At 37.5% G+C, this 19987-nt stretch overlaps 1 protein-coding gene across 1 annotated transcript in view; it reads right to left on the bottom strand.

The window, feature by feature from the left end:
• The window catches only part of NAALADL2 (N-acetylated alpha-linked acidic dipeptidase like 2), a 578047-nt gene that overhangs the window by 196016 nt on the left and 362044 nt on the right, over positions 1-19987 (bottom strand). The window contains exon 9 of the mRNA XM_089675680.1: positions 4415-4510. Within this exon, the coding sequence (XP_089531806.1) occupies positions 4415-4510 (96 nt within the window). The remainder of the gene's footprint in view (positions 1-4414; positions 4511-19987) is intronic.

Below are 19987 nucleotides of genomic sequence, written 5' to 3'. Positions count from 1 at the left end.
TCAAACAGTGATAAGCAGCAGCAGGGTGACTGATCTGTATTAAACATGTCTGCACAGTCATAAACATAAAGCGTACTGCTAAAAAACTGGTGTTTACATTTATGGGCCAGCATCTTACTCCAAGAAGCTGTTTTTGACCTTGGATAATGATTAAACAAAAATGTTTCTGGCCATCTAGGGGGAAAGGGTGATATCACCGACCTGATACCCAAATACCACCCAACCCGTAATCTTCGCTCCTCACAAGACCTCCTACTTTCTAGCTCCCTGGTCTCCACCCGACTGCAGGACTTCTCCAGGACTTCCCCCATCCTCTGGAACTCACTACACCAATCCATCAGACTGTCACCTACTCTCCTCACCTTTATGCGCACCCTGAAAACCCATCTCTTCAGGGAAGCCTACCCCACCCCCACCTAACAGCCGATCTCCTCCACTCCTCCTACCACTCCATCCCCCACAGCCACTTCCTCCTGTACCACTTTCCCCTCCCTCCTAGATTGTAAGCTCAAAAGAGCAGGGCTCTCGAACCCCTCGTGTATTGTTTTGTTACTGTATTGTCTCATGTTCTGTCCCCCACTATAATGTACAGCGCTGTGCAAACCTTTCTGGCGCTATATAAATACTGTATAATAATAATAAAGACAGTGTCAGAAAAACTTCTTTTGTACACTTTTATGAGTATTTGACTTAAAATAATGCTAAATGATAAGTTTAAAGTGGTTGTAAACCACTGAAATGAATAAGGAACAAAGTATATCCTCATATAGTGGGTACTTGATTCAGTCTATAGCTTCTTGTGTCTGCTCTCTCCTTCCTCTGCAATCTGCATGAGCCACTTCTGATGGCTTTTCTATGACACCAGACAATCTTTGGATATTACCTGCTTTTCCAATTCATGTACATTCCATTTCATCAACTCCAACAGGCCTCATTTTATAGCTTAAACATTTATGAGGTACAGTATCAAATGTCAAAGCAAAAAATTAGCATAAACTACATCAGCTAGACTTCTGACCTCCAATTTCTCACTTATTTCCTCATAAAAAGATAACAGGTTGATCTGACAAGATGATCTTTAATAAATCCATGCTAGTTGCCACTTATGATACTTTTATTAAGTACAAATTTCTGTATAATGTCCCTTACCATTTCCTCAAGTACCTTACATACTATTGATGTTAGGCTGGCTGGTCCTTATTTTCTTGATCCTTTTTTGTAAATTGGTACCGCATCTGCCCTACCACAATTAGCATAATCATTCTTTAATATAGTTAAAGTGTTATAATTGTCTTTTAAAGTCATTACTCTGTGTTGCAAAGGAATAAAAGAAAGAATGCTAAGGAGGGGTGGGGTGTCAATCAAACATATTGCTTTTTCCTGACTGGGCAAAGCACAGGCTTGCCTTACAGCTAACATTTTTTTATATTTTTTAATATTCAATAAGGAGTGATAAGAAAAAGTGAAAACTAAAAATAACTACATGTGGACGTTTAACATAGTCCAAAAGATTATTTAAACCCCATCATTACATGTTTATTATATTAGATTTCACTCTGCTGTAAAAGTGCAGGTGTTCTGTGTTATGACTGTCAGGTGTTCACAAACTCCAATGCATTCCGCAGTATATTTTGCAACACCTCTAACACTTATGCAGTGTAAGCATATGAGAATTTTTGTAAGTATTTTCTGTTAAATATTGGCTGCAAGACCCTATGTTATTTAGGTGCTTTTTTCAACTGTAGTAGAATAAACCAACAAAATATTATAGGAGTTTTTACTATTAGATCTCAGGGAGGACTAGTCAGTCTGTGCAGTCTTTTTTTAATTATCTACACACAATATTGTGCTGGTTTGAATTGTACTTTTGGCTGTGCTTGGGGAAAGGTTTTAGCGTTTCTATTTCAAGAATCCTACTGCATTTCCTCTGACAAACATTTATAAAAAAATAAAAAGGCATGTTCATCAGCCATGCATGACACATATTGAGAATGGATTTAAAATGGATTGGATGTGTATTTTTTTTTATACAATGGAAGTTTTAAATGCCATTATCAGGGTGATTGATCTGGGGAATACATGCAATTTCATCATATGGCATTAGCAGTCATACTAATGTTAACAGTAATAATCATAACACAGTCATTATTACTTTCTTTAATTCTAATTAATTCAAATTGACATTTGCCCCCTTTAGGGTGTTTCCCTTTATCTGGAAGAACAGAAAATTCATAAACTTTATAGAGAATTGTTTTTTCAACTATACAACTTTATAAAACATAAAACTGTTCACCTACATTTAAATAATACTGCTTGATTGATGTCAACTGTGTTTTACCTTTTTTAAGATTATACATTTTAAACAGTTTTTTAATGTAATATTATTATTTACATAGCATTAGCATAAGAAGATGCAGAACAATAGCAGCCTGCATACTTCCTTCATTATAGTAATATAAGATAGTATCTGCACATAGGAATCTGGGGTGGAGGGATTTGATTTGACTTTATTGTTTGAGAATATTTGAGCTTTTAAGCTTTGTAAACAGGGTGTTTTCAGTAAAGCAGCTAAGGTTAGACTGATAAACATGTACAACAGAATGGATAATGTTCCCTAATAATTATCATTATAAAAATGAATTATTCATATGCAATATTTCATATAAAACTATAAAAACATTTTTAAAAATTGCATTTTAATCTTGAAGACAAAAAGGAAAAAAAGAAAATGCACAAAACACTACACATTCCTTTGAAAGAAAACCTGTCAGGAAAGAATAATTGATGACCTCTTCTAAAAAATGCTACCTGACTAATTGTAAAGCTTACTAAATTTCTTCAATTCTTTGGGTCTCTGACCTATAACAAGTATACAGATAAGGTCTACTTTTTATTTCACTTTCTTGATTTGCATACTTGTTCCAGATGTGTGGTCTGTGTATAACAGCCAGTTAAATCACATTTTTAGCAGGGGGTCAACAATACCAACCCACAGCTTTTTTCCCATAACAGGTTTACCTTGAAAGGAAAGAAACATTTCTGTCAATTCATGCCCTATTGTTGCTTGTTAGTTACTGCAATGCATAAAATGTTTATTTGAAGGCTAAATAGTAATACTGTTACTTAAAACTGACCCTGCCTCCCTCCCCCCTTCATAAAATCACTCAAATTCTGAAAAAGAATGCATTTAATACTTACCTTTCTGGTGGTGGGAAGTGGGATTAAAACTTTGATCACATACTAAATCACTAAGGTGTATGTTTATTAAGCAGTGGTAAATGACCACTGCTATGTTCTCTGGCATTCTCAGAGAAGACAGCTCTCCTCTAATTGCCTGTTTATGAACTGGAGTAGATCGCTTCTCCTGATGAGGAAAGAAGCGATGTACAAATGCTTTGAACTCTGGACTATATTTTAAATAAATAAATAATAATTAAAAAAATTATATATATATATATATATATATATATACACACACACACACACAAACACAAATATATTTATAAACTGCTCTAGGGATTTGAGGGTGTTATGAAAGGCAGGGGGGCTTTCCCACTGTTTTGGAGGCTCTGGAGGAAAAAAAGAATGTCCAAAAACTTCCTCTTACCTCCTCAGAACTCCAGCGATTCTCTCTTCTCTCCCCAATTCCATTCTGGCTGGAAAATCTGGGAGGGAGAATTTTCACACAGATTGCCAGTGAAGGGCTGACATCACTCCTTCATTAACTAGCCATTTCTGTGTCTGTCAATTGCAAATTCTCTGTGTGCAGAGAAGATCAGCAGAGAACATGTTCTCTGCTGATCTTCTCTGTTTCATAAACCACTAATGTACTGGAATCAGCAGCAATCCTTAAGGACACCTAAATTACATCAGGACTGTTTATAAGCAGAGTGTGTGTCCCAACTGTTCCTGCTAGGGAGTACCCTGAATGTCATTTTCCATGTCAACCCAGTGACCATTACCATACTAAACTTACCCTGGATGTGGTATCAGATTAACCATGTTTCTCATTGTGATGGGCATGTCATTCCTGCTAAATTTGTGAGCATAATTACTTCATTACATTATTATATTTTCAGATGTACACCTACTACACTAGAAGTGCACCCATTGTATTTTTCTCCTTTTATGTACAGTTGTTTATTCCATACTTCGTGTAACAGTGGTGCTACTTCACTGGAAATGAGCCTGAGTATTAGGTATTGAGGAACTCATCCTGTTTGATTACCATACAAATAAGAAAGACACTTCCTAATGCTATCTTCTACAACAGAGGTGCAGTAGAACACCTTATAATACATTATCATTCTAATTGCCCCCAAGATTAAAAGTGACTAAAGGTAGCAAATGATTATATATTTATACAAAAAAAATATATTAGATATTTATAAGGTAATTAGATTTATAGTCTTACCTTGGCAATGTATTCATGGCGTAGAAAAAAAGGATCTACTTTTTTGTAAGATTCCTCATTGGTAGTAAAAAATACTTCTGAAAGTAAATTTGAGCCCTAGGAGGAAATTTAATAGGCAAACACAATATTAAAATACATAGGGTATATAACTGATATTCATATGAAAGAAAAACATTAGTTAAAAAAAGTCTCAAAACAGTTTACTATTTTTTAAGGATTTAGGTAGGATCAGTTACTGAATAGTTAATATTTTCTTACAAGGATTTTAAAGTAAAAGTCCAAGGCAATGGCTAACACTCCATTTGAAACAGAGAGATGTTAATTATCTTTCTTTCCACAGGGTTTTTCTAATTCAGCAATTGCTGTGATTCACACACCTTCATCATACTACTACTAATTAAAAACTAGCAGAGTGAGTACCATGACTGTTCCTACTAGTGAGTACCCTGAGTGGCATTTCCTATGTCAACCCAGTGAACTTTACCATGCTGCCGTTACCCTGGATGTGGTATCAGATTTGTTATATTTCCTATTGGGATGAGCACATTTTTGTTGCTAACTTTGTGAGTATAATTCCTGCATTATATTATTATATTTTTAGATGTTCACTTCATTTACTGAACAGAGTGAAGATTTTCTTACAAGGATTTTAAAGTAGAAATCCAAGCAAATGGCTAAGGCTCTGTTCACATATAGGCATTTTGAATCATGGGTGGAATCGCTGCAATATTGCCCACGTTTTCAAAATGTGCTGCTAGAAAATCGCTCAAAAAGGGCACTCAAGTGCCATTAATTTCAATGGCATCTAAGAATGTGGGGCAATTCTGCCATGATTGTGATGTGATTTTTCACACGACAAGCATGCTGCTGCTGCGCAAACAAGATTTAGTGACGCCAAGTTTCACCCAAGTTTTATTACGCGATTACCACATGTATTGCATGAAAAATCGCAAAACAATCATGACAGAATTGCTCTGCATTATTAGGTGCCATTGAAATGAATAGCACCTGGGCATGTAAATAAGCAATTTGACATTTTAACAGTGCATTTTGAATTCGCAGGAAAAATTGCAGCGATTCCATCCTTGATTCAAAACTCCTATATGTGAATGGAGCCTCACTCTCCAATTGAAACAGATAGATTTGTTTTCTAATTCAGCAGTTGCTATGCTTCACACACCTTCTTCATATTACATAGCCAATAAAATACATAATACATAAATATCACTGCTTCAAAATCCAACCAAAGAACCACTAGCATAAACAAAGGAGTGACTATGCAATGGTGAAATAGCAAAAAAAAGCAAGCCTACACAAGTGATAAATCTACTACTTATAGAGAACAAATGCCCCATAGAATATTTGAAAGTAGTGTTGTGGACAAATTGTACATAGCACAAATGCAAAGTCCAGCAGAGGGAACAATGATGAAGATGATGGGCATAAAATGCTGGTGTACTCCCAACTTCCACTGTAACTAAGGGATCCAATATCTAGTGCCCAGAATAAAGTCAAAAACAAACTGACATGTACAGACAATGAATCCAAAAAATGCAGAATGTCATGTCCCCTGTATTGAAACCAACAGGATGAAAGGTAATCTGCTTACAATGTTGTGTGTTAAAGAACCCCCTCCAAAAATCCCTCCAGTGCTGCTGCAATGTGGTGGTAGACAGACTGTGCCCTGACTTGTGGGTGATAAAGAGGGGGAGCAGCATGTGCAAACTGTTCGAAGAGTGAGAAAGTGCCACTGTGGACAAGGTGAAGTGTACATCGGACCGTGCTGATGGCAAGAAACAGAAGTGATGTCAGCTGCCTCTTGCACCAAGCACTTCTGGGTGGAGGGAAGCTTCATAAGAACTCCATGACTATGGGTTTCAAGGCTTCCACATTTTTCTCAAGTTATGGAGGGGAGACGGTGGAGACAGTTTAAATACGCTAGAAGGCAACTTCTCTCCACAACATTGCAGCACCACCCTGTCTGTGTATACACTAAAAAAAATCACTATGACAATTCATGAGAATAAAATAAATATAAATACTTTGAAATTCTTATGCACAATAATATTGTATGAGATAAAACCACCATTAAAAAATTGAAGATAGATTATTATTTAAAATAAATTATGCACAACATATGGTATACACGAATATATATACACATATGTGCTACATTTGAGATATAATACATACAAACACATACACGCACACATGTATGCATGTACACACATATTTTTATATATATATATATATATATATATATATATATATATATATATATATATACATACACAAACACACCCCATAAAATGAATACCACTATATATAATGTAATATAATAATAGTACCAACAAGAAATAATTAATATACATATATGATTGAAAGTGATATAGTGATATATAAATAAACATAAAAAATCTAAGGCTCTAAAAAATACACCAAAAAACATAAAAATCCTGTAGGGCCATACTACATGATATTGGGGAACCTCAATAGGAAAAAGGAAATATATTTGTGGGTAGAAATGCATCAGACTCATTAACAAATGCAACCATCCCAGCTAGTCATCAAAGAAGATGGAGAAAAGAAAGAAAGATGTAAGGAGGGGAAAGGGGAGAGTCTTAGAAAACTGTATGTACATCTAAATGTTCATTAAATGTTCATTAAACCACTTGATGCTACACTGTCAAATTTGTGAATCCAATAGGTTTCCTGCTGACACAATCTGAGAATTGCTTCATTGTCTATTAAATTGTTGGGCATAACCTCAATGGCAAATACTCTTAACCTGTGATGCTCTCCAACTCATTTACGTAAAGTACGTTTAGTTCATCTTACATAAAAAAAAGTTACAGAAGCACTATAGAGCAATTAATAAATCACATATGTGCATCCTGCAGAATCATAAAAGGTAATAAGATGACCTGAGTCCTTAATAAAGGAGGGCAAAGAAAAAGCAATGAGTTGGAATAAAAAAACAATATAATGAGTCAACCCACTGGCAAAGTTGTTGGCACTTGCTACAATAGGTCTGTCTGAAGAGTTCTGAATGGATTTTTGCACCTTTGACAGGTGATAAAAACAAGGAGTGCAACACTCATCTGGTAGAAGAAAGCCTTTTCTTCTTTAATGATTATACCCTCTTCAAAATCTTTAAGTATTAAAGATTTAAGTTCCAGTTGGAATTCAAGCAAGGGATCCTTGGTCAAATTTTTTATGTAGTAAACATGTGCAATTCGTTTAGTTACAAATTTAAATTCATATTACTTTTTTATTATTCATATATTCGGATGTATACAAATTTCTGAATCACAATAGTAATGAATTTCAACAAATCAGAAATAAATTATAACAAAAGGAATTATTCAAATTTGAATTAAAAATGAATTTGAAAATTATGTTGAATTCAAAATGGAAACATACATAGTAAGGTATAAAAGTAAATAAGATGATGATTCCTGCTTAGGCTGTTTAATAGAATAGAACAGAATAAAAAATAAATGAATAGAACAGAATAGACTATAATAAAATAGAAAACAAAGGAGTATAATATAATTGTATACAATAAAACAAAATAAAATAGAATAATATAGAAAATAGAATGGAATAGAAAACAATATTCTAACGATTTCCAAAAATGAATCATTCTAACAACAAATATGACAAAACAAAATTATTAACTTTAGAAATGAATCACATTTTTCCATTGTGCACATCTCTAATATGTAGTATTATCTGACAATAAATGGAAAGTTTCCTTGAAATACTTTTTTTTTATCTTTTATGAATAGCCTCCCACCCTTGTCTGCCTGGCTTGTTTTTACAGCAGTAGTAAAATCACCTAAGTAAAGTTTAAAAAATGGTCCCTAGGAAGGTTTAAGTCATAATGTACAAGCATTCATCACATACTAGCACATTATAACAGACGTACCTGCAAAGAGAACCCTCCAGTGTTGCCCTGTCATGCCTCTTCCTGATCCACGAGTGCTTCCATCTTTGTCCAGTTTTCTTTCCGGGTTGCTCATCTTTAGCCACTTGAATAACCCGGGCTGTAGGTGAAACCACTCCTGTATATGGGCACCGTAGTCACATAGCCACAGCAATCAAAGAGGGCCATAAATGTGGTCTGAGACCCGCATGCTTGTCTCAGATCACATTACCACTGACAGACAGGGGGGATATTTATAACAGAAGAGACCAGTAGGGTTTCTTTTGTTATAAAAACCCTTAATATTAGTAGATTTTTAAATTTTTAACTTTACTACTACTTTAAGGGCCTTCTTTTCTGCTGATGTGAGATTCTTCTGTTTACGATAAGAAGTGGCATTACATAACTTGACACGTGTACATGAAAGTACATGATAAAACGTGTCAATGAAAGGACCATTAGAGTTGGAGGACTTTGTGGTTTCACCATAGCCAAAAAAGTCCATTATTTTCAACTTCTGTTTTACAGTTTCCTGGATCACATTTCTTTGTCCTGCACAGTGGTATTGCTTACTGAGCAGACTGAAGATGTCACCTAAATCTGTAAAGCTGAATGAGAAAATAATGGTGTCACCTCCCTGGCTATGAAGTGTGGAAGTGGTGTGGCAATCACAATGATCATAAAAGTGTAAATCTTTTGGAAGGTAAATATACACACATTTAAATATGTTTTTTTAACAAGACAGAAAAATGGATAAAAAAGGGATTAAAAATAGATGTCCCTGATGCTGCATGTCATTATGCATAAACGTATATAATCAAAATACTATCTGCTACATATATCCTTGATGGCAACAGGAATGGATTTGTGCCATATGGTTCAACCATTAACTGAAGCATCATAATAATTAAATTCCTTTTATACATGGAATCTCTGATTAGGTGCAATCGATCTAACGTTTTCTTCCTTCACATAAAATTAGTGTAAAATATCAATCCATCATATCACTGCTAAGGAAAATGCCAGGTGATTAAATGATTGATGCTGACAGATTTAAGATTGGAGCAAATTAGCTTGTAATCGTAGTAACGAACTAATTTTTAAAAAGAAAGGAAAATGTTGTTATGTTTATTGTTTTATGTAATAGGGAACAGACTTTCATTCAAATTTGCTGCTGAACCAGTGAACACAGGTGACAACAACCTCAGGAGCAAATAATGGACAGCTATATTATATTTTCCTAGAACTAGTAGTTATTAAAATGTATACAGACTACTGATCCCATGTTTTCAATTCTGGTGTGTAGAACCAAACATATGCAACATCTGAGTATTCTCAGAACAGAAAACTGCAAAATTACAAAGTTTACCTATAGTGCAACTTACCTTAAAACCTGATAGCGAAGCACATTAAAAAAACACAAAAAGGCTTAGATGGAACTCCACTAGCTACTTATTTCCATTAACAAATAAGCAAACAGGATGGGGTTCCACTACTGTTTGAAGTAACACAACATTGCTGTGAAAGATTGACCGTAATGGGTATTTGTCTTTTTCAACTTCTCTAACTACTTAACTTTTAAATTATTTTAGGCTTAAATATATTTATGAAAGAAGATGCGAACATAAAGACATAAGTATCTCAAAGTATATAGGAGCTTTTGCAAAAACAAAGAATCGTACTGTATCTACTGGCCTTTTAACCATTAGCCGCCCGGCCAATGGCCGTTTGGCGGCTTCAAAACAGTCTCTGCACTCCGGGTGCACGCCATTTGGCGTGCTCCCGCACATGCGCCGTTTGCGCTAATGCAGAGTGGCGCAGCAGTGCGATCTGTCACCGGCCGTGCACCTCGGACACGGCCGATGACAGATCCGAGTACCGGCTCCCGTTGCTGGTACCATGTGACCTGCTGTGACCAATCACAGCAGGTCACATGACAGTTGTATACAATGGATGGCTTCATTCATGATGCCATCCATTGTATACTAGTGCCTAGCTGTGAATGGTCACAGCTAATCACATGCACATGTCATGTGATTAGCTGTGACCAAATCACAGCTAAGCACAAAAAAAAAAAAAAAAAAACTGAATGAATCGATTTCATTCAGCTAAATGCTTGCTTATAGCAAAGTAATTTGTGTAAAAAAAAAAAAAAAATACTGATCACTTCCCCAAAGTAGTACAATGTTACTATGGTAACATTGTACTACTTTGGTCATAGTAAAATATAAAAAAAAAATCTTAAAAAAAAAAAAATAATAATAAAAAATTAACTATAATAAAAAATTTAAAAAATTTTAAATTTTAAAATGTCACCAGTTAGTGTCCCTGTTCACCGCCATGACAGTTATATGATGACGCTGTACTGCACTGTTGACAGTATGTAAAAAAAAAAAATAGTGAAAATAGTTGTTTTAATTTTTTAATTTTCCGAAAAATTATGACAAAAAAATACAACTTCAAAAAACTCGCCATGCCTCTTATGAAGTACGTCGGACTGTCTACTCTGCAAAAAGGGGTCATTTGGGGATATCTGTACTATTCTGACATTCTTGGACCTCAAGAAATTAGATTGGCTGTCAGTACTTCAGGATTGATCAATATTCAGATCTATACCATAGTTTGTGAACTCTATAACTTTCCTACAAACTAAAAAATACATCCTAATTTGGGTTATTTTCACCAAAGACATGTAGCAGAATACATCTCGGCCTAAATTTATGAAGAAGAATTATTTATTTGTAAACTTTTATAACAGAAACAAAACAAAACATGTTTTTTTTCAAAAAGTTTGGTCTTTTTTTGTTAATTTAGCAAAAAATAAAAACACCAGCGGTGATTAAATACCACCAAAAGAAAGCTCTAGTTGTGTGAAGAAAATGATAAAATTTTAACTTGGGTACAGTGTTGTATGACCGCGCAATTGTCATTCAAAGTGTGAGAGCGCTGAAACCTGAAAAATGGCCTGGGCAGGAAGGTGTAAAATTGCATGGTATTGAAATGGTTAAACACAGTCTTCTAAAGTAAGTTCAAATACAAACATTGAAGCTCAGTACAAGTGCAAATATCAAATCTCTCCAACATAAACTAAACCCTAAATTCATACAAATAACACCCCACAATGTAATTTTACAACAATATAAAAAACAAAAAATCTACTGCCTGCTAACCAAGATGGTCCGCTAGCCTCATAGATCCTCCACATGCTGGGAATCTACCACATGTCTGGGGCCCTGTCCAAATCCCACGCTGCACCCTCCAGTGCCAGTAATCTCTCCACTCTGCCAATGATGCCATGGTGCAGAAGGGACCAGCTCCCATTGCATAAATTATCAGGATTCGTCCTCGAGAAGGGTCTACAACAAAATGGTGGTGGGACCCTGCCTACAGAAGCCATGGCCAGACATCTAGTGACTGCCCACCAGCACACAAGCCATGCAGCAATGACTAGCGCATGAGGCACTACAGATCCCAGCAGCTCCTGTGCATCCACTCCTTCCACAAGAAGCCCGGCCAAAGCCAGACCCTGCAGGAACTCAGGCCACCCAAGTGGAGATGAACCACTCATGGAGGTGGGTACACAACCCTCAATTACACATATTTCACCCCCACTTGATGACCCCAGCCATGCATTTCCTACATCAGGGCAGCCTGTTTCTGACACCACAATGAAGAGCATGCAGCTCTCCTTGAGGGTCTCTTTACAAGTTGACTTATTTTCACATGTTCACAAAGACTCTACAGACGTTCAAGACCTTGGTAAAAGGCTGGATCACATTGCAAACAAAATGGGAGAATTCACTGACACATTTAACACCTTGGTGGATGCACATGAGGCACAAAGTGATGATTTAACCTGGATAAAAAACAAAATCATAGATCTAGCAGATAGATCCCTATGCAACAACTTAAAGATTTGTGAAATTCAAGAAACAGTACCATCAATTACCACACTATGTTCGGGATTTATTCCAGGCTGTCATTCCTACACTGACCTCTGCTGATCTCACCATCGGCAAAGTTCATAGAATTCCAAAACCACATTTCTTTCCATCTAATGTGCTGCGAGATGTTATCCTACACATTCACTTTTTCCAAGTTAGGGAACGGCTGCTAGAGGCATTCCATAAAACAAATAGCCAACCTGAACAAGCAGCGAGCTTACAAATTCTCCTGAATCTCTCAGTGCACAGTTTGCACCAATGCGAAAACCTAGACACTATAACTAAAGCCCTCCGCAACCACTCCCTAGGATATAAATGGAAATACCTGCCAAATAACTTAACATGCAAGACGGAACCAGATCTACTATCACCACAATAGATGAAGGTCTCTGTCTTTTGTGTGAGTGGGGCATCCTCCCTGAGCACTCATCTCTACCTTCTGCTGGTTTCTCGACCTTGAAGATTTCTGCAGAATTGCAAGTGGTTTCTCTCAAATCAGAAATTATGCCAACATACAGGTTCCAGATCATAAAGTACATCACTAACCCATTTAAAAACCTCAAGATTCCCGACACCATGAGGTTGTTCCTTTATTCCCTCCAGAGATGTTGCTGCTTGTCTGCATGTCATTCTGCTAGAACATGTTTTATTCTTTTTACTATTCTAACTGTAACCCTGGGACTCCTTTGGTGGCATACAATTACATCATAACCTAGTGTGACTGTTTCTTATGCTCTTGCTTTAGCCTCACTAACATGGTATATGTTGTCAGTGGCTTCCAAACATATATCATCTGGACATCCATGTCTCTACAGTGAAAACTCTCCACAAATCTACTGCCAGGATTCTTACCTGACATCCACAATGCCTGCTATGTATATGAGTCTCACCACCCAGCACTATACATGGCTCCCTGATGATACTTAAAATATGCTCAAAAGGCACTCCTTATGGTGTGAGGCACTTTCACTACAAGCAGATATACTTTCGCTCCAAGAGATGCATTAACAGAATGCTGCTATCTTCAGATGTGTACATAAGGATTTTTTGCATATATTCCTGACCACTTATAGAGAGGAGTGATGCTAGCGATTAAGAGCACAGTGTTTTTTACCTTACATGCATTCACAATTGATCCCAATAGTCGCTTTATAATTTTAACCTGTGATATCAACAACAAACCGTACACACTAATACATTTATACACTCCCAATACCAAATAAATTTGGTTCCTACGTCAAGCGTTCAAAAAACTTTCCAAAATCAAGTATGGTATCCTCCTCATATGCGGAGACTTTAACCTTACAGTTCGCACATTGACATGTCCACGTCTCCTAAAGGTTGCACTCTCACATTAAGGTCCCTATTCCAAGAAGAGGATGTATATGATATATAGTGCTGTTTACATGCTAACAAAAAGGACTACGCTTTTTTTTCCCTTCAAGATATCAGTGGTATTCTTGTATAGATTTATTTGTTTCTAAAAAATGGTTATTGCAGCAAGTATCCTGTTCCAACATATTGGATATCACATGGTCTGACCATGCAGTTACCACTATCACCTTGGTGGAAAAGAATGCTTGCCCCCCCACTCAGTGTATGGCGATGCAATAATAAAATCATTCAGGACCTGGTAACAATGCTTTGCTCGCTCAGAATCTTAGGTAATATTTTTCAACGAATGACACACTTGATGTTAACGCTTTTACTGTATGGAACGCCCATAAAGCTTTATGAGGGGTGTCATTCTAAAACTGTGTACCCAGATTAAGCGTAGGCTTAATACTCACTATAACACTTTATTAAAAACAATTAATGAGCTAGAATCATTAACAAATCTAAACCTGACAAAGCTAAATGCCAATGCTGAACAACACTCAACTTGAAATGCCCCCTTTACCCCAAACGAAATTATCAGCACAATTAGGACCCTTCCCACAAATAAATCACCAGGCCCTGATGGGTTTACTAATGAATACTACAAATCCTTTAGCAATGCCCTAGCTTCATTCATTGCAAAGATATTTAATGCTGCACAAAGACATGCTTCATTCCCACAAGAGATGCTGAGGGTGCACATTGTTGCACTCCCTAAACCTGGAAAGGATCCAAATACCCCATCTAACTTTAGACCCATATCCATGTTAAATTTCATTATCAAGGTGTATGCCAAACTGCTAGCCACCTGACTTGTGATTATTGCACCATCACTAGTACAACCCAACCAACTAGGGTTCGTTAGAGGCAGACAGGCTCCAGATGACACTAGATGCATAATAAATATCATACACTATGCACAAAAATATGCATAGGGGATATATGCAGCACGTTCTTCACATATTTGGTTTCCAAGGACCTCTACTGTCAGCATAACTTGCCTTATATTCGTGTCCCTCAGCTCAGGTTTGCATTTCTAACTTACTCACTCTCTAAACCATTTTCCATCATGAACGGCACCCGTCAAGGCTGCTCATTGTCCCCACTCATTTTCAATTTAATGATTGAGCCGCTAGCGGAGACAATTTGCACCTATCCAGTGATTACTAGTTTTATATTCCATACCAGACCACATGTTATAAACCTGTTTGCTGACAAACCCTACTAAATCCTTACCCCAAGCACATAAAGTCCTCATGCACTTCAGTGCTATTTCATACAATAAAGTAATTTTTTCTGAATCACTTATCCTTAACTTAGTAATTCCCAGTAAGGAACATTCAGTTTTAGCACAGACTTACCCCTACTCATGGACCACAACCAGTGTGCCATATTTAGGCATCACACAAACCCCCTCAATTTCCACCCTAGCTGAAGCTAACTTTAAACCTTTTATATCTAAACTTGAAAATGACAAAAATAACCTTTCTTGCTTTGAACTATTCTGGTCTGGCAGACTGGCTTCCTTTAAGATGCTTATTTTTCCACAGAGACTCTATTTTTTCTGTACTCTGCCCATTCCACTCAAACTCTCTCTCATAAAATCCCTAATAGGTATTCTCAAGAAATTCAGATGGAAACAAAAGAGGGCTAGATGTGCGTACAGCCAGCTCATCAAACACAAATTGGCAGGCGGAATAGGAATAGTAGACATCAAAGACTAATATTATGCTGCCCTTTTAGACCACATGTGACACTGGTTTCAACACTCCTGTGAGGTATTATAGGTGGATATAGAAACCACCTTAACTGCCACACAAATCTTACATCTTCTATTATAGCAGACATCTGGTCACCTCTCTCTCTCTCTGGAAAGTCTCCCCCCTACTACTAAAGCGTCATTGATGGCTTGGAGAGCACTTCAAACCAGCTTAGGCAAATCTAAATCAAACTTTAGGGTTAAAGTACCTATAGCAATCTTCAACACAATATTACCCCATCTAAACCAGTCCAATTGGTCCCGTTTCAACCTGAATTGGGTGGAGGATCTCTAGAATGGAGACAAACTAAAAAACATTGAGTAACTGCATACAGAACGTAATTTACCTATAGCTGAAACCTTCCAATTGTTCAGCATGCGTCATTACCTAGTAACCTCTCCTATGCAACCAATTCTAATCCATTCTGGAGTATAGAACTTTTATCAGCACACTGCTAATCCATCCAAGGGTATATCATATTTCTAGAACATATTCCAAAACAAAGTACTATTCTCCAAAACAGCTCCTATTGTAGCCTGGGAGAAAGATCTGCACCAGAATTATACAATATCTCAATGGCAAAGTGCATTTCGGTACTCCTGTAACATTTCCAAATGTGTAAACCACTAGGAATTACTGCAAAAAATTGTTAACAGATGGTACCTCACCCTATACTACATAGCTCAATTTTCCCCAACCGGATCGCCTCTCTGCTGGCGCGGCTGTGGCCAAGTTGGAAATTTTACTGGATATATTTTGGTCATGCAAAAATATATGAAGCTTCTGGAAGAGTGTGTTCCATCTCAGGGGAGGACTGACAACTCATGGGGCCCCCGGGCAATAGGGAATCATAGGCCCCTGTGTCCTTGCTCAAACTCAAAAAAGCCTATGAAAAAGGTACCAGGGGTATCTCATGGAGCCCCCTACTGACCACGGGCCCTCGGCGGTGCCCGAGTCTCCAAATGGTCAGTCCGCCCCTGTTCCATTTCCTCTCCAATGTCACTGGGATCTTTACTAATCCTACATTGGCCCCTGCTATATTAAACATTAATGAATTGATTATTTCCCTTTTCATTATAGGAAATTAATCTCTAGTATATTACTTGCAGCTAGACTGGTTATAACACAACATTGGAAGAAAGATATGGCACCAAGTCTATCAGAAGTCCTGATCACTGTACAATCATATTATACTTTTGAAAAAATGTTAGTTATAAAGAATGACTTACTGAAATGCTTTGAACAGGCTTGGCTACTGTGGTCACATTGGTTTCCCAAAAAATTAGCTGATGACACCAATTGTTAATTTACATCTGCATAACTGAACAAACCCTTAACCTGAAGAACTTAAATTTTTTGTTCTCTTCCTTATGCTGTGATGTACCAATGGATTTTATGCAGCTCTGCAAGGCATTCTTCCATGATAATCTCTTATCTTTTTCTTGCATACCTGCCGTTGTAGCAATTTGTACTTTCAAAACTTTATTAAAAAACTATTGAAATGAAAAACAAAAAAATCCAAGGGTGATTTGTCCAAAAAAATTCTTATACCCAGTTTTCAATATATAGACTATATTGCCAAAAGCATTGGGGCTCCTGCCTTCACACGCACATGAACTTTAATGGCATCCCAGTCTTGGTCCGTAGGGTTCAATATTGAGTTGGCCCACCCTTTTCAGCTAAAACAGCTTCAACTCTTCTGGGAAGGCTGTCAGGAAGGTTTAAGAGTGTCTATGGGAATGTTTGACCATTCTTCCAGAAGTTTGCGAGGTCAGGCACTGATGTTGGACGCGAAGGCCTGGCTCGCAGTTTCTGCTTTAATTCATCCCAAAGGCGTTCTATCAGGTTGAGGTCAGGACAAGTCCAGTCAAGTTCCTCTACCCCAAACTCACTCATCCATGTCTTTATGGACCTTGCTTTGTGTACTGGTGCAAAGTTGAGAGCGTGAAATTGTCCAAAATGTGTTGGTATGCTGACGCCTTAAGAGTTTCCTTCACTGGAACTAAGGGGCCCAGCCCAACCCCTGAATAACGACCCCACACCATAATCCACCAAACGTTACACTTGGCACAATGCAATCAGGAAAGTACCGTTTTCCTGGCAATCGCTAAACCCAGACACGTCCATTGGATTGCAGACAGAGAAGTGTGATTCGTCACTCTAGAGAACACATATCCACTGCTGTAGAGTCCAGTGGCAGTGTGCTTTACACCACTGCATCCGAAGCTTTGCATTGCACTTGGTGATGTAAGGCTTGGATGCAGCTGCTCAGCCATCTGAAACCCATTCCATGAAGCTCTCTATGCACTGTTGTGCGAATCTGAAGGTCACATGCAGTTTGGAGGTCTTTAGCTATTGACTCTGCAGACAGTTGCCAACTTCTACACACTGTGCACTTCAGCATGAGCTGACCCCACTCTGTAATTTTATGTGGCCTACCACTTTCTGGCTGAGTTGCTGTTGCTCCCAGTTGCTTCCACTTTGTTTTAATACCACTAGTGGTAGACCATGGAATATTTAGTAGCAAGGAAATTTCACGGATGGACTTATTGCACAGGTGGCAACCTATCACGATACCACGCTTAAATTCACTGAGCTACTGAGAGCGACTCATTCCTTCACAAAAGAAAAGTTTGTAGAAGCAGTCTGCATGCCTAGATTTTATACACCTGTGGCCATGGAGGTGATTGGAACACCTGAATTCAATGACTTGGAGGGGTTACCCAATACCTTTGGCAATATAGTATATATATATATATATAAATAAAATCTCCCCAACATAAGGTGACAAATTAAATACATCGAAATAGTATTCCACAATTAAATAAGGTGAATTTAAAAAATATATAAATGTCCAATAATGATTTGTCCAAAATTTTCCTCCACCAGGCGTCTCTTCAACACACTCCAAAAGATCAACAAATGTGCTCCCTCCACCTCACATAGGGTTTACTCTTACCTACAAGACATACCTATCTTGCAACAGATAAGGCAAGAACAGCTCTTATGTTCACAGAAAGCCAATGTTCAGATCTCACTTCATCTTAAATTAAGCATATACAGCAGCCACATAAAATAACCTTACACTCACAGTAAAAGATTCATTTGGCTGGGGAAGGAAAGAATCTGCTGGCTGTCAAACCCTCCATCGCTCTCACATGTTTCACAGCTACAAAAATGCACACCAGTTCTCTTGCCTTCTTCAAGGACAACCTTGATCCACATCTATAACCTGATTTGATCCCTTCTCACGTTGCTGGCTTTCCTGTGTATACTTAATTTATCTCCATGGAGGATAAAGGATTTCTACATCATCCCCTATTTTCTACAATGTGTTTTAGCTATTACACAGGGAATGAGCCCTGTGATTAACAGGTGTGAACTCAGGTTTGCAATAATTAAAATGCAGGTCTTAGTCAATAATGTTACTTCTTTCCTTTTGATAGCATGTTTCTAGTCTTGACTGGATCACAGTGTAGCCGACATTTAGTTTAAATGGCTTGACATTTTTGGAGCAACTCCTGGCATGGTGTGACATTAAAAGAGAACTGATTTTAACTGAGATAAACTGTAACTGCATTAAAGTTAGAAAAACCTTTTTGTATACCTTAAAGTGTTGCTAAACCCACAACAGCAAAATCAGTCTGTATATGCAGTAAAGCATGCTTGTTATACTCACTGTGGAACCTAAGGGGTTAATCCTCTGCATTGTGTAAAAAGGCTGTTTGATCCTTTCTTCTCTGCCCCTCCTCTGGTCCACCTGATACAGACTGAATCCTTAGTCACATGCACATGCTCAATTTAGTGTTTTGCTAGAGAGGTTTTTTTTTTCTTGGGAGAGTGCGTGTGATCAGCACAGGGCCAGTCAGCACTGTCCAGACAGAGGGTCAGGGGTTTCACATCCTCCTAGAGCAGAAAGATAACCCTCCTACAAACTTTAATCAGGGCTCTGCTGTAGTCGCAAGCCTGCTGTAACTGCTGATGAGGAAAGGTATTCAGCAGTTTATATTTACTAAAATAATTGCATTTCTATGTTGTGTGTACTGTGGGAGACCAGATATATTGAATGCAGGGTCCTGGGTTTAGTAACACTTTAATCTGAGTTTTAATATACTTTTCCCTTATACTGTGCAGATTTCACATGTCCTGCTGGTCCCAGACCTCAGCTAGTCTATATACGTCTGCAATACATAGTTGTTCTGGGCAGGTAGAGTGGGCACCAATGTACATTTTAAGCGTCAGAGATGACTGGTTCTTTCGTTTTCCATATGCAGTGCACACTCAAAACAGTGATATTCATAGTAATTCATTTTGTAACAATATAATAGAACATGTTGGTGCATGGTGATATTTGGCTCATTATAATAAATAACTCCTGCGCTTACCAATTAAATCTACCAAACCAACAGAAAAACTCTTTATAATCACCAAATTATGTGAGGGCAGCAGAAAACACAGGGGTTTACTTGCTAAAGCTGGCTCACTCAGAATCTCTAGTACTTCTGCGTAGAAACCAAACAGCTTACAGGTTTTATTGCTTAAACAAGCTGCTAAGAAGCAGAAG

The sequence above is a fragment of the Staurois parvus genome, unplaced genomic scaffold (assembly GCF_062004578.1).
Source record: "Staurois parvus isolate SC_StPar_1 unplaced genomic scaffold, SC_StPar_1.0 ptg000155l, whole genome shotgun sequence".
NCBI lineage: Eukaryota > Metazoa > Chordata > Amphibia > Anura > Ranidae > Staurois > Staurois parvus.
The sequence above is the reverse complement of the archived record's forward strand: the minus strand, read 5'-3'. Positions and strand labels throughout refer to the sequence as shown.